The sequence below is a fragment of the Megalops cyprinoides genome, chromosome 3 (genome assembly GCF_013368585.1).
Source record: "Megalops cyprinoides isolate fMegCyp1 chromosome 3, fMegCyp1.pri, whole genome shotgun sequence".
Lineage (NCBI taxonomy): Eukaryota > Metazoa > Chordata > Actinopteri > Elopiformes > Megalopidae > Megalops > Megalops cyprinoides.
Genome location: NC_050585.1, coordinates 16,049,390 through 16,069,229, shown reverse-complemented (window position 1 = coordinate 16,069,229; position 19,840 = coordinate 16,049,390). Strand labels below are relative to the sequence as shown.

Below are 19,840 nucleotides of genomic sequence, written 5' to 3'. Positions count from 1 at the left end.
GGTGTACAAATATGCTCAAAGCTGTTCATATCTATATTGAATGTAACGTGCACAGAATTTACACTGGGTCTTTCTTACCAACCAAAGGATGACCCAACCAAGCTTTCTCTCAAAGGGAAAGACAAAAAGTTCTGCTTATGTGTGTAAGGTTTAAGATCATTTAAAAACATTTAAGATCTTTCTGAAGGAGCTGATGCTTACTTTTTGCTTTCTTTAGAGGAGACCCCTTTCTCCATCTCCCCTCATCCCCCCTATAATTCTTTTAGGTCACTCAGTCATCTTCCTCCTCCTCCTCCTCATCTCCCTCCATTTCCTCAGCCTCCTCCTGGGCTGCCCTTTGCTCCTCAAGGGCTGCCCTCATTGCTTGCTCCTCCTCCAGGGAGGGGTCAAGGGCCTCTGTGATCTCCTCCCCGCTGGGGTACTCGTGCTGGGGCGCCGGGGGCACGGGTGGGGTGTACCCCTCTCCCACGAATTTCAAGCCCCAGCCGATATATATGTTCTCAAACTTCCTGTGGGACGACAGAACGGAGAAGAAACGGTGATGATCTCACAGCGGGCAGGCAGGCAGTGCGATGTGACTGAAACTCATAGGGTTTCCTACTGGAATCTAACTTCAAATAAATGAACTTCCTTCAAACAAAAAGCCTGTTTCTGGAGCCAAGAAGTAGTGGGGTCACAGTATATGAACGCTTGGGAAAGTGTAAATAAACCCCAAACACATAGGACAACTGTAAACACACAGAGTTGAGACTAAAGACTGCAGTGCAACAAGCATTAAACAGAGATACTTACTTCCCTGTGGCGTAGGCGTAAGCCCCTGGCCAGAGGTTGGAGCGCAGCACAGCCACTGCGTACTGGGGGATGAGGGTGGACGACATCCTGGAGTTCCAGGGAGGGGTGTTATTGATTTCTAGAACACACAAACAGCAATCAAGCCAAGTCAACGCATCAGACCAGGGCACTGGCTCTAGGGGTGGGGGTGGAGAGCTCCATGGTCTCTTTCCTGAGAGAGGACTCACCTGCATCCTCAGACAGCGGGGTGAGCAGGGGTGGCCCCACCTCTGGCTCCGGCTCATCCGGCTCCTCCTCTTTCTCCTCCTCCTCTGCCTCTTCCTCAAAGTCTTCCTCGGGCTTCTCAGCCAGGTTGACCCAAACGCAGCGGCCCTGAAAAAGGACATACTCCTCAGGAGACTGCTCTGGTGAATAATGCATTCCATAATATAAAAAGGCAAGGGGAGGAGACAGAGAGAGGCCGTGGCCCAGGGCCCTGGTGAGGGGCAGAGCTGCAATCACTACTGATTGGCTATGTAGGTGGAGCTTGAGGACATGGTGATCTGCATGGATTCCAGCATCTCCTCCATGGCATTAATGGACTCTTTCATCACACACAGGCCCCAATGAATAAGAAAGACACTGGGGTAGGTCTGTGCCATACTGCCAGATAACACTCTGTTATGCACTTCTGTTCTCCCTTAGCCAGAGCTTTTCTTTTCCTCTTTAGTCTGATATAGCAATGGATTAAAACCAAATGCAACAGTTCAACATGCCAAAAACAAAGAAACATACACAACATGAACACGACAGGAGGGGAAAGGATCAGCCTCTCAATGCCCAAACCCTCCAGAGCCACCCACCTGCTGCAGGATGTGCTGGATGTGGTGCACCCAGTTGGACAGCGAGTCCACCATCTCAGGGACCGGGATGCCCTCGAAATCTGGGTTCTCCTCGAAGCTGTCTCGAGCCGTCTCCTCCTCCTCCTCGCCCTCCTCCTCCCCAAACTGGTAGAACCCCAGCGGGCTGACCTGCGTGCCGGCCGAGATGCGGGCGATCTGGGCCCGCAGGTAGTTGGCCTCGTTGCCGGGGAACGGGGGGTATGCGACGATAGCGGCGTCCAGGTTACCGGTGAAGAAGTGGCGGATCTGGCGGGCGGCGGTGATCTGGGCTGGCGTGACCGCGGGCAGCCTCACCCAGGGCAGCCCCGGCTCTCGGCACACAAAGTACGTGAACTTGTTCACCCCGGTGCGGTTCTCCTCCTTTGGCACCACAGGGGGCGGCTTATAGGTGGATATAGGGAGAGGGTCGATCTGAAAGGCAAAGCGTGACATCCTCATGCAGCATAACGTTATGCTAAACAGGCTAGCAGTTATGAGAAACGTGAAGATTGTTGTGCCACAACTGCAGACATTTTTCTCATAAACATAACACAATATGATTGCTGTTATAATAAAAATGAAAAAGTTAAAGGTTACATGATGCCCTCATGGTGCATCCATCACACTTAAACAATGTGTTCTTAGATACTTTGTAAGAGTGACTAAGAAAGCAGCCCACAGCATTCTCCATTCTTCAGTGACTCACCTCCTGTGCCTCCTCCTCCTCCTCCCCCTCATCGTTGTCCCCGCCCTCTTTTGCGTCCTCCTCTGCCCCCTCCTCCTGTGCACTGCCCTCCTCCTCCTCCTCCCCCTCTCTGTACTCCACCTCTGCCACCAGGTAGTTTCCCTCTGTGCCCAGAATTTTGCCCCAGAAGCGACAGCGCTGCAGTGGCTGTGTGTCCACCAGCTGCTTGAGCGCCAGGGAGATCCGCTGCGTCTCCTCCCGGCCCAGGCCCACCCCAGCCTGCTCCAGGTAAAAGCTCAGCTCAGCCACATTGGGAAGGGGAGTCTCTACCTGAGGAGGACAATATTATATGAATACAGCCATGTTATTGCACAGCAACACATTAATAACCAGTTTACACACATTCTGGTTTGCGCCAAGACAATCTCATTTAAATACTTAATATTATTAAATGATCAATTATTGTTCATTAATAATTTAGCCTTTTGGTGAAGGTGCAACAGCCAGGTACCCACTGCCTTCCTGGTACGAGCTCCTAAAACAGCACGATCAGCCTCTTTCGCTGGCTCTCACCAGTTCTTCCTCCGTCTCAGCCTCATCTCCGCCCCCCCGGGAGAACAGCGCCCTCTGCTGCTCAGCCAGCAGCTGGGCGGCGGAGATGGTAGGCGTGTCCCGCAGGGTGCCCTGAGTGTCCCGCAGCCCCGCCCGCTTCACCTCCCGGCTCATGTCCTCGATCACGTCCACGGCATTCTCCGGCCGCTCGTCCATCACCTTGGTCAGCAAGCGCACCAAGTGGTCATACCTGGGGGGTGGAGGGGGGACTCACCGAGTCTGACCAGTCTTATCTACTTACATACCAGTTTCATGCAAGAGTCATACAAGAGTGACAACTATCAGCATAAATAAAATTGCCTTATATAATTGTAGCCACTGGCATGTTCAAAAGGAGAACACATACAACAACTGTAATAAAGACTGTTCATTATATAAAGCACTTGAGCTTCTCAAAAAAAAATGACCATTTGGTGAAAAGAGGTAACAATCAAGTGGAAAGAGTATTATGTTAAAGAACTGGGAACAAGAGTCATAACAACAACAAAAAGCTGTGCCTTGTGTACCTTAAAATGGTACGGGGAAGAAAGACTCTAAACACCAACATTCACCGAAGTGCATTTATGGACTGAGGAGTTTTACCTCACAAGAGAATGTAATGGCATTAACACATTTTTAGGAAACACAAAAATTATTTATTTATTTATGCTGTAGTTGCAATAGACTTTCACACAATTACAAGGGGATTTGGGTATCTTGCGCTAGACAGATATAGCATAACATGTTCATATTTGGTTGGACAAAAATTGATGGAGGTTGTCATGACAACAAGTATCGCGGTGGCAGACACAATAGTATCCAGTTTGTTTGGCAGTAACTAGCCTACCTAGTCTAAACTAAACAAATAGCTAAATGTGGCATTCGGCTTGGAGTCAGATTTAGGTACTCACAGATTGAGGTTTGACTTCGTGCTGTTCTTAAGCATAAAAGCTTTGAAGCAAATCGCCGCCTGTTCCGTCTGGTTATTCAGTACTTCCCCTGGGGGCTCCATCTTCTGATCTTCGTTAGGTAACATTAGCTAAACTGGAGAGCTGGCAACAATAATCGCGACCTTTCAGCTCCTAAACTCAGTCAGCTAACGTTATACAGCTGCTCTAGCTTTGGTAGCTAGGCTCAGCCTGGTCACCCAGCGTATCGAGGAAGTAACTGGCTACTTAGCAAAAAAAAGGATAAGTTTAATATGGTTTACAGGTTTTATATGTGTGCAAAAAGTGGCTGTATAAAGTGGTTCACCTAACGCTATTCTAACTATTAACGTTAGCTACTAGAGTCCCGTAACGTTAGCGCGGTTGCACCTGGCTGCTGAATCGAGACAGCTGAGTTGCTAGGGTAAACAAAGTGGTTGTTATGTGGCTGAGCCACAGAGTTGACCACTGAAAGACCGCGCTCTGTAGTAACGATACTAAAACTTAATAGTTTGCTAACTGTTCTTACTGCAAAAGATATGCTTATGATCAACAACAGGTACATTACAAAAAGATTTGATTGGAACATTCTTTCATTGACACTTTTACCCCACGGTTGTCACTTTACGGTCAGAATGGCTGATGGAACCACCAACCACAGAAAACTGACCACGAAATCTTTCGGTATTGAACGACTACAACACCCGACAGCAGTTATGCACGCAGACCATTTTTATACCGTGAAAACAAGGCCAAGGGGAACGACATCAGTTGTGATGTAAATCACATGTGAAACTAGTTAGGGAAGAGTTAAATCAATTTATTGATTACAAGGAAAGTTATTGGGTTGTGTGTGTCACTTATTGGTAAAAATGCGGATGAAATGGAATTAGGGTTGTACAATGTGCTATTTTGGAGGCACTGTAACTTTCAACTGATTATTTTCAAAATTCACTTGAATTATGTATAATACCGTTTTGATATGTTATATTGAACAGCACATATTTCGATGAGGATAATCGTGGTCACACGGATGATAGTCATCACTATGGGACGATACAAGGGTCTTACTTAGAATTGCTTAAAAAATGTTTATCGATCCGCTATCTGCTATCGAAGATGCAGGATAGCAATAATAACCGTGTTATGTGTATGGTGATTATTTTATTAAGTCACATTCATATCGTACCAGCTGTTCAGATTCTTCTGCTTCTTTTCATTAGGCGCAATGTAAACTACAATAATTTTGATTTACAAACACATTTAACACATTTTACATAATTAAGTAACTACTAAGACCTATGGGTTTGGGATGACTGTAAATGACAGCTTCCAGCACAATACATTCATCTTCATCTGTATTCCCAGCCTGATGAAATCAAACACATATTTCAGACTTTTAAAAATAGTTAAATTTAACTTTGGACCTTAAGTCCAAAACTACTAAATATTCCCCTCTTTCTTGATCAAAAAATCTATTTCCACCCATTTATAACTATATAATTATGAATCCTGCCTGAATCTGGTAATATTTGAGTAAGACAGCAATAATATACGGATAATTAAATGGGCAGAAATTTAAGTCGAATCATCATTCAGTTTCACATTTGGCTCAGTAGTGTGGTTTTGCAGTTGGGGAGCACTTGTAACCAGCATTTTGCAGACTCAAATCCCAAGTGATGTACTGCAAGTATACCTTTAAACAAGATACTTAATCTAACTGGCTTCAGTACCACATAATTCTATAAGAATGGAAAGTGTATAAAACTCAGTTACCCTGAACGAGGGTGTTAGCTAAACTAATGAATAACAACAATGAATTTTAAGTTTCATTTTATTCTAATTCAGCAAAGGCATTTTGCTTAACACAAGCATATGAAAAGATACTATCATTCACATCTTTTCCCAGTGGGATATATTTTTGTCTCAAACAAATAACAAACCAAGAAATCTAATAGAATTTTAATGTCCAATCTTCAAAACACAAAGAGGTTTTTATGACAGCTTTTAGGCCTTCATCAGAGCGCTTGTTCCCCGTGGTATGTGACTCAGACAGCTTGTGCCTACTTCAGGTCTTTAGCAGCTCAGATGCTGCAATTCAACTGCATTACTCCTTTCTGCCTCAGTGACATCTTCTTTGCATTTAAGCTGCTTCATTCTCTCCTCAGGTCGTCATTCTACATCACCAACATCAGTCTGCGCCTCTGCGTTACTCTCCTCTATTGGTTCTTTTGATTGGTCTGCTATGTCCAACGGCTCCACAGCAGCTTCCTCCATTGGCTCTTCTACCTTCTCTATGAGAGCAGGGGTGGAGCTTTCCTCAGTTTCCACCGGGTCCTCCTGGTGGGGAAGCATTAATTTCAGTTAACTTTATTTTCTGATACAAGACAAACAGTACGGTCAGTTGTTTAATGGAAACCTCTACACTCACCTGTGCCACTGCATCTACAGGGTTATCCTGGCTGGTGAGACCTGACTCTCCCTCCTCTACGGCATCCTCCTCTTCCTCATTAGCTGGGTACTGCTGGGCCTGTGAATCTGGTGCTTTTGACAATACTGGTGCAGGTTCGACCATAGCTGCTGGGGTGGGAATGACACTTGGGGGCTCCATCTGAAAAAGAACAGAGGCCGACACTGTAGTCGTAGTCTTCATTGTATTTGCAGACCCACTGAAGACCGACCTCTTCAGACTGCATCTCGGTTCCACCTCAATGCCCACCCCCTAATACCTGCTAGCTCTAGGATTTGATGTTTATTTTATGTATAGTATCGTGATGAAGTGTGCTTGGCTTCCATTGCCTAGTCAGATTGTTAACTTGTGGTAGGACTTGAACAGTGTTCTGCTCACACTCACTGGCCTGGGAGTGTTGTTAGCCTGGTATGAAACTGTTGCTCATTTAACTTGAATGGATACACTTATGTTCTATTGTGCTGGAAATTGCTAGGGATAAGAGCGTCTGCTAAATGCATGTAATGTAATGTAATGTAATGCTATTTGGACTGGTGTATGATACTGCCGCAAACACTAACGGCGACGGCTTCTCACCTCTCGGTCCTCAGGCTCCGTGGCCTCCGGCTCCTGCTTGATGTTGGCCTCTAAGACAGCCATGATAGAGGACGGTATGTGGGCTTGCTGGAGTTGCAGAGAGAGGGACAATGTGTTTAGACAGTGATAAAGGCTGTTAAGAGTCCCTGGGACATTGTGCATGGCCCCCAGGATCTGGCCATTTACTACAGACAGCAATGGGACCTTCAGAATTCCCAGGCACAGACTTAGTGGATAGACCCATTCACGCAAAAGGGTTGGTGGGAGATTATTGGTAGGTATTGTGGGTCAGCAGTTACTTGGTGGGGTGACGGTATTGTGAGGCAGTAGTGGGGGGTGGGGGGTGATGGTATTGTGGTATTGTGGGTCAGTAGTTACTCGGTGGTGGTGATGATACCGTGGGTCGGCAGTTACCTGGTGGGGGGTGAAGGAGTGGACGTGCTGCAGCAGGGGTTCCCTCATCTCGGGGCAGCGCTCGAACACGCTGGTCAGCTGGGGCGGGGGCAGCTGCAGGAGGACACTGAAGGACTGCGGCTTGGTCCGCTGGCAGCACTTCACAAAGCCCTCCCACACCTTGGGGTACTTCCACACCTGCAGGCGGAGCACCGGCAGAGCTACTGTCTAACAGCTGTACGTCTTTAAATCAAAAAGAGGAGCTGACAAAATCTGCATGTTTGAGTCTGTTCATCATACAAGGACTTGAAAAGCTTCAATAGGCTTCTGCATTGTGTGTGGATGGTTGCTTTGGAAACTGGTCTCTTTATATGTGCAAGTCAGAATTATTCATGTATTGATGCTGGCTGAAACACAGCTGAGGAACTATAAATTTCATAAACAGAAACCTGGCTAGATAGGTATACCCAGTAACATGCAAGCTGTCTAGCAACCACTGTGCATTTTGTTGTATCAAACCACATTGATGCATCTAAACTCTGTCAGGGAAGCGACACGTCGGATTAGGATGGTTTAAAATATGCAGCAGTACACTCCTGCTTCCACACTTGGGATATGAATATGACCAAAATGGGTAAAACGTGCATTTTTTCCACCCAAACACGACACTGAGTGGGGTCCGCTTTGGCAGCCGGAGCCGACCTGTTTGATGATGAGGCGGGACAGGATGTTCATGACGAAGCCGCCGAGCCGCGGGTACATGGTGAGGGACTGGATGACGGTGCGCATCAGCAGCATGGGCAGGGGGTTCTGCTCCATCAGCTGCTGCATCACCACCGCCAGCACCTCCGACGTGTACACGTTCTTCTCCCCGAAGCACAGGTTGGTGGCTGCGGACAGAGAGGGCGCCGAGGGGCGTCAGCGGGAGCAGGTACTGACGGGCGTACCGGAAAGACAAGGTGCCTCACACAAAGTGACCCCTTCTTTTGGGGAACAGAAGGGTTTCTTCACAACTCACGCTGTGTGGCTTGTCCTTTGACAAATTCCTGGAAGTGTTTTTTAGTGATTTACACAACAAAAAAATAAAATGTGGGAATAGGGAAAAAGTCACATTTGAATGTGAAACACTTAAGTAGGAGAAGGACTGAAGAGAACGCTACTTAAATTTGCTGTCATTTTTTCAGTTTTCTTCTCTGGGCTAGCAATGAAATGAAAACCACCTTCCACTGGTACGCTAGCATCGCAATGGGTTTAACATTGAAAAATCTGAAACCGAAATGTGATTTCTCTGGAGACTTCACCAAATTTAGCCTGTGGATGAAAGAGACAGGGGGAGACCAGCAGCTGGTTACCTTTGATGATAGACTTCATGTCACACTTGGTTGAATCGATGTTGTGCAGGGCGATCAGGAGCTCTCCAGGAGTCAGGGGAGACATGGAGGAGCTGCCTTCACCTACGGATTGGGGGGGGGTTTAAATACACCATCTTGTCACTTTGTACAGCCTGGCCCTACATATGCATCCTTTAGTTTATGTGACACTATACTCTCAGCATAAGTAACACACATCACACCAAACAACAACTACGCACCCAGTATGTTCCAGAGTCATCAGGAATTACCCAACAAATACAGTCTGCTATTACAGCTCTACCCTCAAACAGACGTACAGGTGTATTGCATTTACACTGCACACTGTTTCTCTCTCTGTGCCACCCTCTAAAATGTCAGCTTCTTCTTTTATTAAATGGAACAGTGGCTCTTACTGTGCTGGGTGCCCAGCAGCCGATTGAAGACCTCCTTCACCACGATAGGGTTGAGCTTGATGAGCTTGGGCAGCGCCTGGATCACCTCTTTCTGCACAAACACACAAAACATGTGCACAAGCCATCAGCCCCGGGGAAATGACGACAGCCGCTCCTCCACAAATCGGGAATCCAAAGATCAACACAAGGACCACGACATGTAGTTGGGTATGGACAGTGGAAAAGTGACTGTAGTAAAAGGTAATCTCGGATTGAGCTGTAACGATGCACGAGGGAGAGAACGGGTTCCTCCTGACCTTCTCCAGTCCGTTGATGACAGGGATGAGGAAGCGGACGTCCGGCACACGCTTGTGGTACAGGTCCCTCACTCTCTCCACCAGCTCCGGCGAGGGAGGCACTGTCACACGGCACAACCCGTTAGTGTCCCACCCTGCCACCGCCGTACACACCTCGCTCTCCCCCTCACACATGCGCACATGAATGCACACACACACACATACACATTCACACATCTTTGACACATTCATTGCCAGTTCACAAGATGTGATGTTCGCAGCTGTACGGCAAGTCTTTTCTCCAAATGTTACTGCCACCAGAAGAGTGCATTTCTGATCCAGTACTTTACCACAAATGACACTGCCACAGGGCTACTAATGGTGGCTACAAAATGGTGTAGAATGAACTGGCCATCAGTGAGCAGCCCCAGCAGGACCCCACCTCCTTAGAGTGCATGATTTTGCTGACTGATGGGTGTGAGGCATGGCTTTCTACCTTTGTCTGTCAGGATGTGCAAGCAGCGGGTGACCAGAGTCTCCGCCCCCTTAGGACAGTTCTCCACCAATAGCAGCAGGTCTGGAGAGCTCATCCCCATGCCCCGTATCTGCACAACAGAGAGAGAGAGAGAGAGAGAGAGAGAGAGAGAGAGAGAGAGAGAGAGAGAGAGAGAGAGCACACCTGAACAAACAGCAGCACTGATGAGAAACAAATGGTTTGGCAACAAATTTCTTCTCATCAGTACAATTCATTTTACTGTTGGGTTAGTTTGCATTCGCTTTGGGGTGGGGAGTCAGGAGGAAAAGCAGGCCAGGGGAAGGGGACATACGGAGACAGAAGTGGAGGGAGGACGATGTGGACTGTACCGGCTGCTCGATGACACGCAGCACGGTGCGCTTGATGTCGGCGATGGCCTCGGTGTAGACGGACGCCAGCTCGTGGACCAGCCGGTGGTTGAGTGGCAGGAGGGAGAGGTAGAGGTACAGGCACTGTCTCACAGTCTCTTCCGTCCAGGGTGAGGCCACCTCTGGGAGGGGCAGACACATGGATGGATGGATGACAGATAGATAGAGAATCAACGTATTAGGGCAGTGACTTGGCACTCTGCTTATAAAGATGGACTACTGGGGATCTGCTGTTGCACCACTGAGCAAGGCATCTAACCTAAATTGCTTCATTAAACATATCCTCTTGTATAACTGAATATAAGTTAGTATGCAAATATGTCAGATATTTAAGTCACTCTGGACAGGAATTCATAGTGTGCTGGGATGGGCCCATCTCTGAGGGCAGGGATGCGCATCCTCACCCGTGTCCTTGTCAGCCCCGAAGAGCATAGATGGCGGGTTTGGATGCACCAGCAGCTGCATGTAGTTGAGAGCGAACTTCTCGATGTAGTCCCTCAGCTGGTCCCACTCGTACATGCGCTTGATGAATGTCAGGGCAGTGGAGCGCACCTGAATACACGGACACAGTTACACCAGAGAACGTTACACACAAATGTAACCCGAGTTCCTCTCAGTACCTGCTGGGGACTGGGGTCTATTAACAGTCATCAGCAGGAAAGCCTGGAACGTTTCACCTTGGTTATCGGTTAGAACTGGAACCAGGATGTCTCATTGCTGCTGATCATTCATGAGCACACCTGCATGCGCTTGAATTCTTAAAGGTTCCAGATTACAGTGTTGAGAGTAAAAGGTCTTGTTAAAACTGACACTATTCACCAGTTAAACCTAGAGTACCAATACATAGGCTCACTCTCATCCTACTGTTAAAGTGTAAACGTAACATTTTATATCTCATGAAACCGATAATTTGACATCTTACACAAGAAATATAGGAATCATGTCACCTTGTACTTCCACCCTGGCAGCCTCACTGCGGTGCCCTGTGTGTGAGTGAGGGAGAGTGGGGCTGGGGACACTGACCTTGTCCTTGTCATGGGAGCTGAGGTCCAGCAAAACGTGTAGGTACTGGAACTGCCTGGAGGGCCGCTTCACAATGAGTTCTTTCAGAGTGGTCATGCCCAGGTACACCCGCGACTGCAACACACAAACACACACGAATACATGAGCACAGACACACACACACACACACACACACACACAGACACAGAGATTACAACTACTTATAAAACACTAACAGTTAACTCTGCAACTCTCCACATTTTCAATGTTTACTGTACATTAAAAGATTGGAAGCAAATGATGGGTAACTAAAACCAATGAGAGCAAAAGAAAGCTATCAGCCTCTGTGTCTCTGACATCAGAGAAGGAAAGTATGTCTGACCTCGTCCTCACAGTAGCGTCGGATCACCTCCAGAGCAGACTCCGTAATCAGAGGAGCTTCCAGAACCAGCTTTGTGAAAAGTCTGAAAAACAGAAAGAGAAAATAAGAATGAGAATGAGAGACAGCAAGAAGGGAGAGAGAAAAATTGCAGGCAGACAAGGACTATATGTCACAGTCCCACTGATACAGTGACTCAAGAGGCACAATCAGAGGTTGTTTGGTGAGCGCACGTCTGGCAGCAGGGGTGGCCTCCCTCACCCGTCTCTCTGCTCAGGCTTCTCCTGCAGGCCGGACAGCAGCGTGATGAGGCAGTGGTCGTAGCTCTCCAGCGAGCCGGCGGGCAGCTGGCTGAGGTAGGCATTGTACTCCTGGTAAAGCAGCGAGAAGGCCAGGTCGCTGCGGGTTCGGATGTCCTCCAGGACGAACTCCAGCACCTCATCCTTCATAACACCGTCGAACTGGGTCACCAGGCGGGACAACAGCTTCACACGCACCTGTGTGGCGGGCAAGGAAGTGACTGAGAGGCACATCGCAGGAGGGAATGCTGCAACTAAGAACAATTCAAGTCCTCCATTCATCTGATGACTTAAAACTGTTCATGTCAACCTTGTGATGACTACTTAATTGTTTTGCTTATGATTCAGTTTGTTATATGCGCACATACTTTAATTGATATGAACATGTATTGTCGAAGTTAGTAAAGCAAAAGAACTGAAATGAATGGGGGAGATCACCTGGGGAAAAGGGAGAGATAACCAGAGGGTGTAAAATCTGATTGTGCTGTGCATCTTGCTCCCCCTAACTTACATGGGCCATCCCGCTGCGTGCTATGGCCTTTTCTGATTGGAGAATGCGCTTGACTGCCATGTTGGTCAGCTTCTCTATCTGGGCGTCCGTTAAGGGCTGGATCACGTCCGCTATTCGGAAGACCTTCTTGCGTCCACTTGCACCGGGTGCTCTGGATGGGGGGGCAAAGCAGTTTATGAAGACTTAGCAACGAGAGGAAAAGAAATCACAAGCGTCATGGAGTTCTTCTGCTGTGCCCTTGCGCACTCGTTACATTACATTACAGTCATTTAGCAGACACTCTTTTCAAGAGTGACTTACAGAGGGTACAATTTTTACATGTTATCCATTTATAGCTGGATATTTACTGAGAGTCAATTCTAGGTTATACACCTTTCCTAAGGCTACAGCAGCAGTGGCCCACCACCAGCAACCTTTTGGTTACGAGTCCCACTCTTTAGCAACTATGCTACACTGCCGCCTCTGTTCCAGCTGTCAATGTGTGTCAGACGGGGAGAGGCACTCACTTAGTCTGTGTGGAGGGCAGGATAGGCTCAGGCAGTCTCTTAGCCACCTGGGGTGCACTCTCTATGTCGTCAGCCTGGCTCTTCCCCCCGTGGGCCCCCACCACCGAGATGGCCTGCCCCAGGGACACAGCTGACACCCTGCGCTTGATGAACGGGTCTTTAGCGCTGAGCGAGGACTCCACGCCTCCCTCCCCATCGCCCGCCTCCTTACCGGAATCCTCCTCTCGCGCCCTGCACTGCTCCAGTCCTGACGGCAGATGTGGAGGTGGGTGGAGGGCAGAATGAGTAAACGGTATTTAGGGGGAGAGACAGTAAAGGCAGAAGTCAGTGGAAAGGAAAGTGGCGAGTCGGACAGCTAACACCCCTCTCCCTGCACCACGCTCCCTGTCTGTCTCACCAGGTCCGATTCCAGCCGAGGTCATCTGGGTGGCCATCAGCCTGGCCAGGTGTTTGATCTGGGCTTCGGTGCCCGCCGACTCCACCGGCGTGTACGTGGCCTGGAAGGAGGCTGGCATGGCGTCGGGCAGGTAGACCATGCTGATCAGCACCTGGGAACAGAGGGAGATTGTGTCAGGACATTGTTTCTGCTAACAACCGTGTCAGTGCAGGGCTAAGAGACGCCAGCATCTCCCCTTCACTCCCTCCACCTCCCTCACCAGGTTAGCCACGTTATCCGGGGTGAGCAGCGGGAGCAGGAACTCGGCTGTGAGGTCGATGGCAGACTGCGTGCCTGGGACAGAGGAAGGTTTGGGGACCGAGGCCGGCGCAGGCTCCTCTTTGTCCTCGTCATCTTCTATAAGAGTGGGCTCTGAGAACAGAGCACAAACCTGCTCAATATGCCTTCCCTTGGACTTTAACACCGAAACTGTGTACCCATATTTTAACAAATATATAGCCATGCTGAATGATCTTGTAGGCAAGCTACATAATAGATATTTGGGATGGATGATATGTAGCCATGCTGGGTAATATGCAGGGGAGCTGATGATGATGACATGAAGGAACGCTGTATAATATGTGAACAGGCTGAGTAATATGGAAGCAGACTGGGTATTATGTAGACATGCTAGGTAATACGTAAATGGCCTAGATGACATGGAGGCATGATGGGTAATGTCCCTGTCCGCACTCACCGATCTTGATCTTCTTGCCCTCGACGAAGGGATCATGGCGGCCCCTCTTGCGCTGATCTCGGGGGGCGGGCGTGCAGCGGGCGATTTCACTCTGTGCCATGCCGAGGTCCAGCAGCAGGGTGCTGATCTGGCCCTGGAACTCCAGGCTGCAGGGGTGCCTCAGCACCGACACCAGGTGGAGCTTCAGGTTCTTTCGCACACTGCTCACCTGGGATTTTGCCAGGGTCGGGGGCAGGTTGGCTGGGGAGGACAAAAGAAACGAAGGTCGAAGTGAGATGGAGAGCGTCCCTGTTCCTCCTTGGCAGTCAGACATTTCCGGCTCTGTGGGTCTGCTTCATGCTGCTCATGCCCACAGAGGACTGCGATGCTCACCATGCAGCGTCTCGTAGGCCTGCACCACCTCAGACATGAACATGGGCCTCTGTCGGGCCAGCGTGGCCAGGGAGCCCAGCGCGGTCGTCAGGTTGATGCTAGAGATGGCCGGGTGCACCATGAACTTCAGAAGCTGCTCCAGAGCCGATTTTCCCTCCTCACACAGCGTATCTGAGTGGGACCACAAGAGAAATGACACGTGTTCCATAGCAAGATACAGGCAAATACAGAGGTGACAGAGTTGCAGTTCATGGCTGCAGAAAGACAAGATTCCCCTTTATTCCAGAACACTAGGAACAACATGGCACAAAGTCCAAACACCCAGACAGTGACCCGGATCTCAGAGTAACGTTCTCGAGACCCCCACTCATTTTGAGTCAGAAGAGGACCAGACTCTCTTCTGGTCAAGGGTCCAAACCAGGTCTAAGGACTCTGCCGTGACCGGGTTTGCAGAACCCCACCCAGCTCACCATAGCGGATGTAAGGGTGGTCCCGGGGGATCTTGTCCAGGCTGATGTCACCCTCTTGCCGGCGGGGCGTGTCAGAGTCAGGCGTTCGGGGCGAGAGGGTGATGATGAGGGACTCTGTGAATTTTATGGCGTGGGTGCGCACCCCGTCGTTGTCGGAGTCCAGCAGGGCCAGCACGTCCTCCTTCATCTGGGTCACCATGTCCCAGCACGCCTCCTGCATTTCCGACACCACTTTCGAACGCACCAGCCACTGGCACACACAGAGACAAGGGTCAGTGCACACCAGTGCCCCTGCTGGCCATCACAACAGGTTCAATCTCAGCATGCCCAGGTTACAGCAAGCAGACAGCAGCTATGACAGTGTTACACTGTGTTGTACCTGTAAGGCCACTTTGTAGAGCTGAGTGAGGGTGAGGATGGCCTTCTTCACCACATTGACACTTTCATCCTTCAGCAGCATGTTCAGGTTAGCAATCAGCTTCAGCAGCAGCTCGTTATCCCTCTTACTGAGAGATAAATACATTATTGTCATTTAGCACCTTTATACAGCAACTTACACAGGTTACAGTTTTATGAATATACACAGCTGCATATTTACTGAGGCGATTGTGAGTAAAGTACTGTGCCCTGGCCCAATACTTTACTCACAATATAACATAAACAACATAAACAAACATAAACACAACACAAACACTGTTAGCCAATTCCGAACACCTTTATTAAAACAAAAAAAAAAAAGATAGATGATTGCTTTAGAGATGATTGTTTGGTAACAGCGAAGTAGGTTTGTATACTCACCACGCCTCCTCTATGAAGCCAATAACAAATTTGCGAACTTCCATCGATTTATCGGTCTGAAATGCTATAATCTCCTATAAGTGGACAAAAGAGATGAAAAAGAGGAGGGGATTAAGTGTAATGTTTCTTTTTCTAATTGTATAACTGTAAACCTAAATCAGTTATTGGGAAAGGCATGATACTTACATCTAAGAAGTTGTCCAACAATGAAGGGTCCTTATTAATGATGAGTTCCTGAACCTGTAATATTGTGAGAAATACAGGAAACTCCCATCATCACATAAACCATTTACACTTCACCTCTTTTAAGTGTCTCCACTTCCTCAGTTTCCACTGCCATGAACCCACGCCCTTGACTTGCATTTTCTTTTCAATTTGCAGTTTTAAAGGTTGCAACAGGTGCATAGCAGTGCCTTCTAGTGAGAGCTAGTCACAAACCTGCTTTAGAACTACCAGCTTGCTCTCCGTGGAAATCATGGCTGCCTGGTTCAATAGATCCACAACCTGCGGATTGAGGAGTGAAAACGGCATTAGCACCCAAAAGATGTTCCATTCGACAGAGTATGATAGCATGCATTGTGCGATATATGCAGTACCGAGCGGCAAGACCGGAACGACGGCAATATACCTTCTCGCTGGTGGTCATATCAATGGCCGTGTCCTCCTCGCCAGTGAAAAACTGCGACGCGACACTGGTCCTCACGCCAGCGCCTTCCCCACTGGCCGACGCCATCCTGGCACGGTAATGTAACTGTCACCACAGCCGATCACTGAAATTTCAGTAGTATACGCTAAAACCCCAGATGCAGGTGTGAAGGAACAAAGTGTCTATATAAGCTTAAGGGAACTTGCTTCGAGTTGTACGGCTGTCAATAAACCAAACATGTCACTGACAATATATCTGTCAACGCTGAGGCAACACCATCATCATTGATTTGACTCTCTCTCGTTTACCTAACCAGCTAGCTTAATTTCGACGAAACAATAGCTAGCTACGATCAAATCCCTGAAATAATGCAGAAAGAAAAATATTTGTCAATATTATTTACATCATGATAAATTAAAAGCTAACTTGAAGCTAACTCGCTAACTGACTACAACTGATTATTAGCTAATGCTATAGCTAACTAGCAAATGTGTCAGTTTTAAGGAGTAAGAATAAGTAATAAATCGAACGAATAGATTACTGGCTAAAACGCAGTTTTTCGATAAATTTTCATTCATATCGCCTCATCAGAATGAGCTAGCTAGAACCGTTAGCTGCTTAGCCAGTTGGACACAATGTGTGCTAATTTATATAGCAAGTCAGTATTTGTTAATTAAACTTTCAGTACAACCCAGACAACCCCATTCTCACCTCAGTCAGATCACAGATTGCTCACAAGAAAATACCACTCGGTTTCAGAAAAGAATTCGATATTCTGAGAGGCGACAGGTTTCTAGGAGCGCGCCATGTTGACTTAAGAAAAACCGGAATAGGAAGCACTGAGAGGATTGTGGAAAGCGTAGTTGTATTGGTGCTGTAGTTTCAATATTACTGTTTGTGACCAGATGGCGCTATTGAACAATAACAACCAAAAATCAGTAACTCCCGCAATGTTATAAAAACTGGTAATAATACATGTACCACGGCTAAGGCATGATTGTGACATGGAACTCACAAAGGCCTCACATCTAAAATTGCCTGCCATTGAACATTATGCATATAAGCAAAACATTTCACAGGAACACAAAGCTAGTTTATTTGGGGAGTAAAAACTGTTGAAGAAAAATGGATCTGTTTTGATAGTTGAAATGTGTATTACTGGTAGGTACTGTGCCAAATTTACCTTTTTTGGAGTTTACCAGTTAGGTTAGGTTAATTAGTTAGAATGAAAATATAAATTGTCAATATCAAGACAGAGCAAACTGGGCGATAATACTGTACAAACAGAAGGTTTGTGAAAGGGGAACATTCAAAGGGATCATTTCCTAGTAGTGAGGACCTAATGCTTTTGTCATAGATTACATGTGGAAGAAGTTGCAAAAACATCTTCACAGAATTGTTCTTCACATATGATTTGCCAAAAAGAAAAAAAAAACAACTATCCGTCATTATATATTTCATCAAAACCAACATGACAGGTTTCTGGGCATGTAATCAACTTGCTGTCAGCTTTTGGAAATCTTGCAGAACACTTTATTCAAATCATAAGTGTTGCCATGGGCCTGTTCAGGGAAAAAAGATCTTCCTCAAAATGGCACTCTTTTAGGCTAATATTGTATCAAATAGCGAAAATCCTTATCTTTCCTTAGCAGGCATCCTAGTTTAAGGTAACTTGTCTAACTTATATTGCTGGATATTATTCAGGTTATGTACAATTCGGGCTAAGTACCTTGCTGATTTTCTGGTGACAGAGCTGGACTACAGGCTGTGGAGTGGAAGTGCAAAAAACCTCACAACCCAGCTAATATCTCCACCTACCAGATTCGACTCTTGGCCTTCTCTCTTGTGCTGTTATCTGCCAAGGCATCTTACTTTCACTAAAGAATTCAGGAGTCATCCACTCACAAACAGAAAAGTCAACCCCTGCCAACTGTTCTCCATGTTTTATTCCCTGCTCTCTCCACCTTCTCTCCCTCTTCCCTCTTGCTGTTGACTTTGGCCGTAATTTTCAGGAGAAAATTCAGGAGAAAGTTGCCACTATCTACGAACCCAGACACTCTGCCACCAGCCCTTATACTTACTTATATACTTACTTATCCTGCCCTTTCCACATTTATTCTGCTCACAAATGCAGAGCCCTCAGAACTCCAGATGTCTCACCATCTAAATACCTGTTCCTTGGATCCACTTCCTTTTCCTCTTCTTCTGATTGTACCTGACATTCTTTCATTCACTACATTACTTATCAACAACTCCCCATCCGCTGACTGTGCCCTCTCTGCCTTAAAGCAGGCTTGCATCACACTTCTCCTCAAGAAACACTGTACCTTTCTCTTTCCCAAAAAACTACTACCCTGTCTCCCTTTTTCCCTTCCTCTCCAAAACAATTTTCACACTTTGTCACACAGAATGACCTGCATGGCCTGCAAAAAAATTGCTGGCCACCCCATTGAAATGGCTGTTCTTTCTGTCACAAATGCCCTTCACCCTGCAAGAACAGCCTCCCAACCTGCTGTCCTTATTATCCTAGATTTTTCTGCGACCTTTGAAACAGTAAATCACCGCCTGGTCTTGTTTTCCTTGGTAGTGATGGGCATCTCAGGGACCATTTCAGCTGGATTTCATTTTATCTCTAAGGGCTCTGTCCTGGAGAGAGGCCGTATCAACCCCTTGCACTCACTCCACAGTCATCAGGTCTCTGTCCTTTGCCTCCTTTGTTTTTCCTTGAACACAAAATCACTAGGCTCTGTCTTTTCTTCCCATGGCTTCTCGTATCACTGTTACGCTCATGAAACCCAACTGTTTCTCTCTTTTCCCCCATGAGATATCCAGGTTTCAACATGCATCTCAGCGTGTCTGGCTGATGCCTTATTGCGAATGTGTAATCATACCTGAGAATTAATTTCGCCAAGACAAAGACTTGGCTAAGAATCTAGAACAACAGGAGATTCAGGTCATTCTTAACAGTCCAACAGATGGCTTTATTTAAATGATTAAACGATTTTAAACATGCTAAAAGAAATACCAGGGAGTTGTGGGTCTTAACCATTCTGAGGCTGTCAATGCTAAAAAGCAGTTTGGGCTGCTCTATCAAAACTGATCAACCATTTTACCTTATCTTTTTTTATTTTATCTTTTAAGAGGTATACTGAAGCTTTCTTACTTTTTGAAGAAAGTCAATAGGTATTGCAAAATAAATGCCAGGGAAAAAAAAGTTTAGCTAGACACAGAAAGTATACAATTACCTTAAAAAGACAGATTTAGAAATGCTTAGTATAATCAACCAAACACCTTCTCCATTTTTTATTCCCATGAGACACAGGTGCTTCGTGGAGGTACAAAACAACAGCTTTAAATTACTGTTTAAAGAAAATAACAATGGCAAACACCTTTGATAACAAACAGAGGCATCAGAAAAATTCAGGAGACTGAATTCATCTTCTGAGACTACAAATCATTTATTATTTATAGCATAACATGTCATGAAC

The 19,840-nt window shown here is 46.9% G+C and overlaps 2 protein-coding genes across 3 annotated transcripts; both read right to left on the bottom strand.

The window, feature by feature from the left end:
* Positions 1 to 271: 271 nt before the first annotated feature.
* On the bottom strand, positions 272 to 4,094 carry rsph4a (radial spoke head component 4A). The gene is made up of 7 exons (XM_036525690.1): positions 3,840 to 4,094; positions 2,911 to 3,139; positions 2,359 to 2,667; positions 1,635 to 2,084; positions 1,020 to 1,164; positions 793 to 910; positions 272 to 509 (listed from the first exon to the last, which is right to left on the bottom strand). Exons 1-7 carry the CDS (start codon positions 3,962 to 3,964, stop codon positions 272 to 274), a joined length of 1,614 nt encoding a protein of 537 aa, XP_036381583.1. The 5' UTR covers positions 3,965 to 4,094.
* Positions 4,095 to 5,771: 1,677 nt separating this feature from the next.
* sympk (symplekin) lies at positions 5,772 to 17,166 on the bottom strand. 2 transcript variants are annotated; one of them, XM_036525693.1, is made up of 27 exons: positions 17,064 to 17,166; positions 16,335 to 16,476; positions 16,145 to 16,210; positions 15,893 to 15,946; positions 15,707 to 15,780; positions 15,288 to 15,414; positions 14,909 to 15,158; positions 14,439 to 14,609; positions 14,067 to 14,306; positions 13,590 to 13,741; positions 13,331 to 13,481; positions 12,934 to 13,180; positions 12,428 to 12,578; positions 11,879 to 12,114; positions 11,621 to 11,702; positions 11,260 to 11,373; positions 10,641 to 10,788; positions 10,198 to 10,358; positions 9,830 to 9,938; positions 9,355 to 9,455; positions 9,059 to 9,149; positions 8,646 to 8,747; positions 7,996 to 8,183; positions 7,315 to 7,491; positions 6,901 to 6,987; positions 6,286 to 6,465; positions 5,772 to 6,194 (listed from the first exon to the last, which is right to left on the bottom strand). In XM_036525693.1, exons 2-27 carry the CDS (start codon positions 16,437 to 16,439, stop codon positions 6,027 to 6,029), a joined length of 3,732 nt encoding a protein of 1,243 aa, XP_036381586.1. In that variant the 5' UTR covers positions 16,440 to 16,476; positions 17,064 to 17,166; the 3' UTR covers positions 5,772 to 6,026. The 2 variants fall into 2 exon arrangements, with proteins under 2 accessions (XP_036381586.1, XP_036381587.1); XM_036525694.1 differs by having other exon boundaries at positions 16,335 to 16,440.
* Between the last annotated feature and the right edge of the window lie 2,674 nt (positions 17,167 to 19,840).

What these genes read in the sequence shown, in the direction of transcription:
- rsph4a (XM_036525690.1), bottom strand. Translation starts at nt 3,964, where the DNA reads ATGTTACCTAACGAAGATCAGAAGATGGAGCCCCCAGGGGAAGTACTG. An exon ending in ACGAAGTCAAACCTCAATCT is followed by an intron (nt 3,140 to 3,839) that starts GTGAGTACCTAA and finishes TCCACCCCCCAG; the next exon opens with GTATGACCACTTGGTGCGCT. An exon ending in CTGAGACGGAGGAAGAACTG is followed by an intron (nt 2,668 to 2,910) that starts GTGAGAGCCAGC and finishes TGTCCTCCTCAG; the next exon opens with GTAGAGACTCCCCTTCCCAA.
- sympk (XM_036525693.1), bottom strand. Translation starts at nt 16,439, where the DNA reads ATGGCGTCGGCCAGTGGGGAAGGCGCTGGCGTGAGGACCAGTGTCGCG. An exon ending in TCTACAAAGTGGCCTTACAG is followed by an intron (nt 15,159 to 15,287) that starts GTACAACACAGT and finishes TGTGTGTGCCAG; the next exon opens with TGGCTGGTGCGTTCGAAAGT. An exon ending in GACGCTACTGTGAGGACGAG is followed by an intron (nt 11,374 to 11,620) that starts GTCAGACATACT and finishes TGTGTGTTGCAG; the next exon opens with TCGCGGGTGTACCTGGGCAT.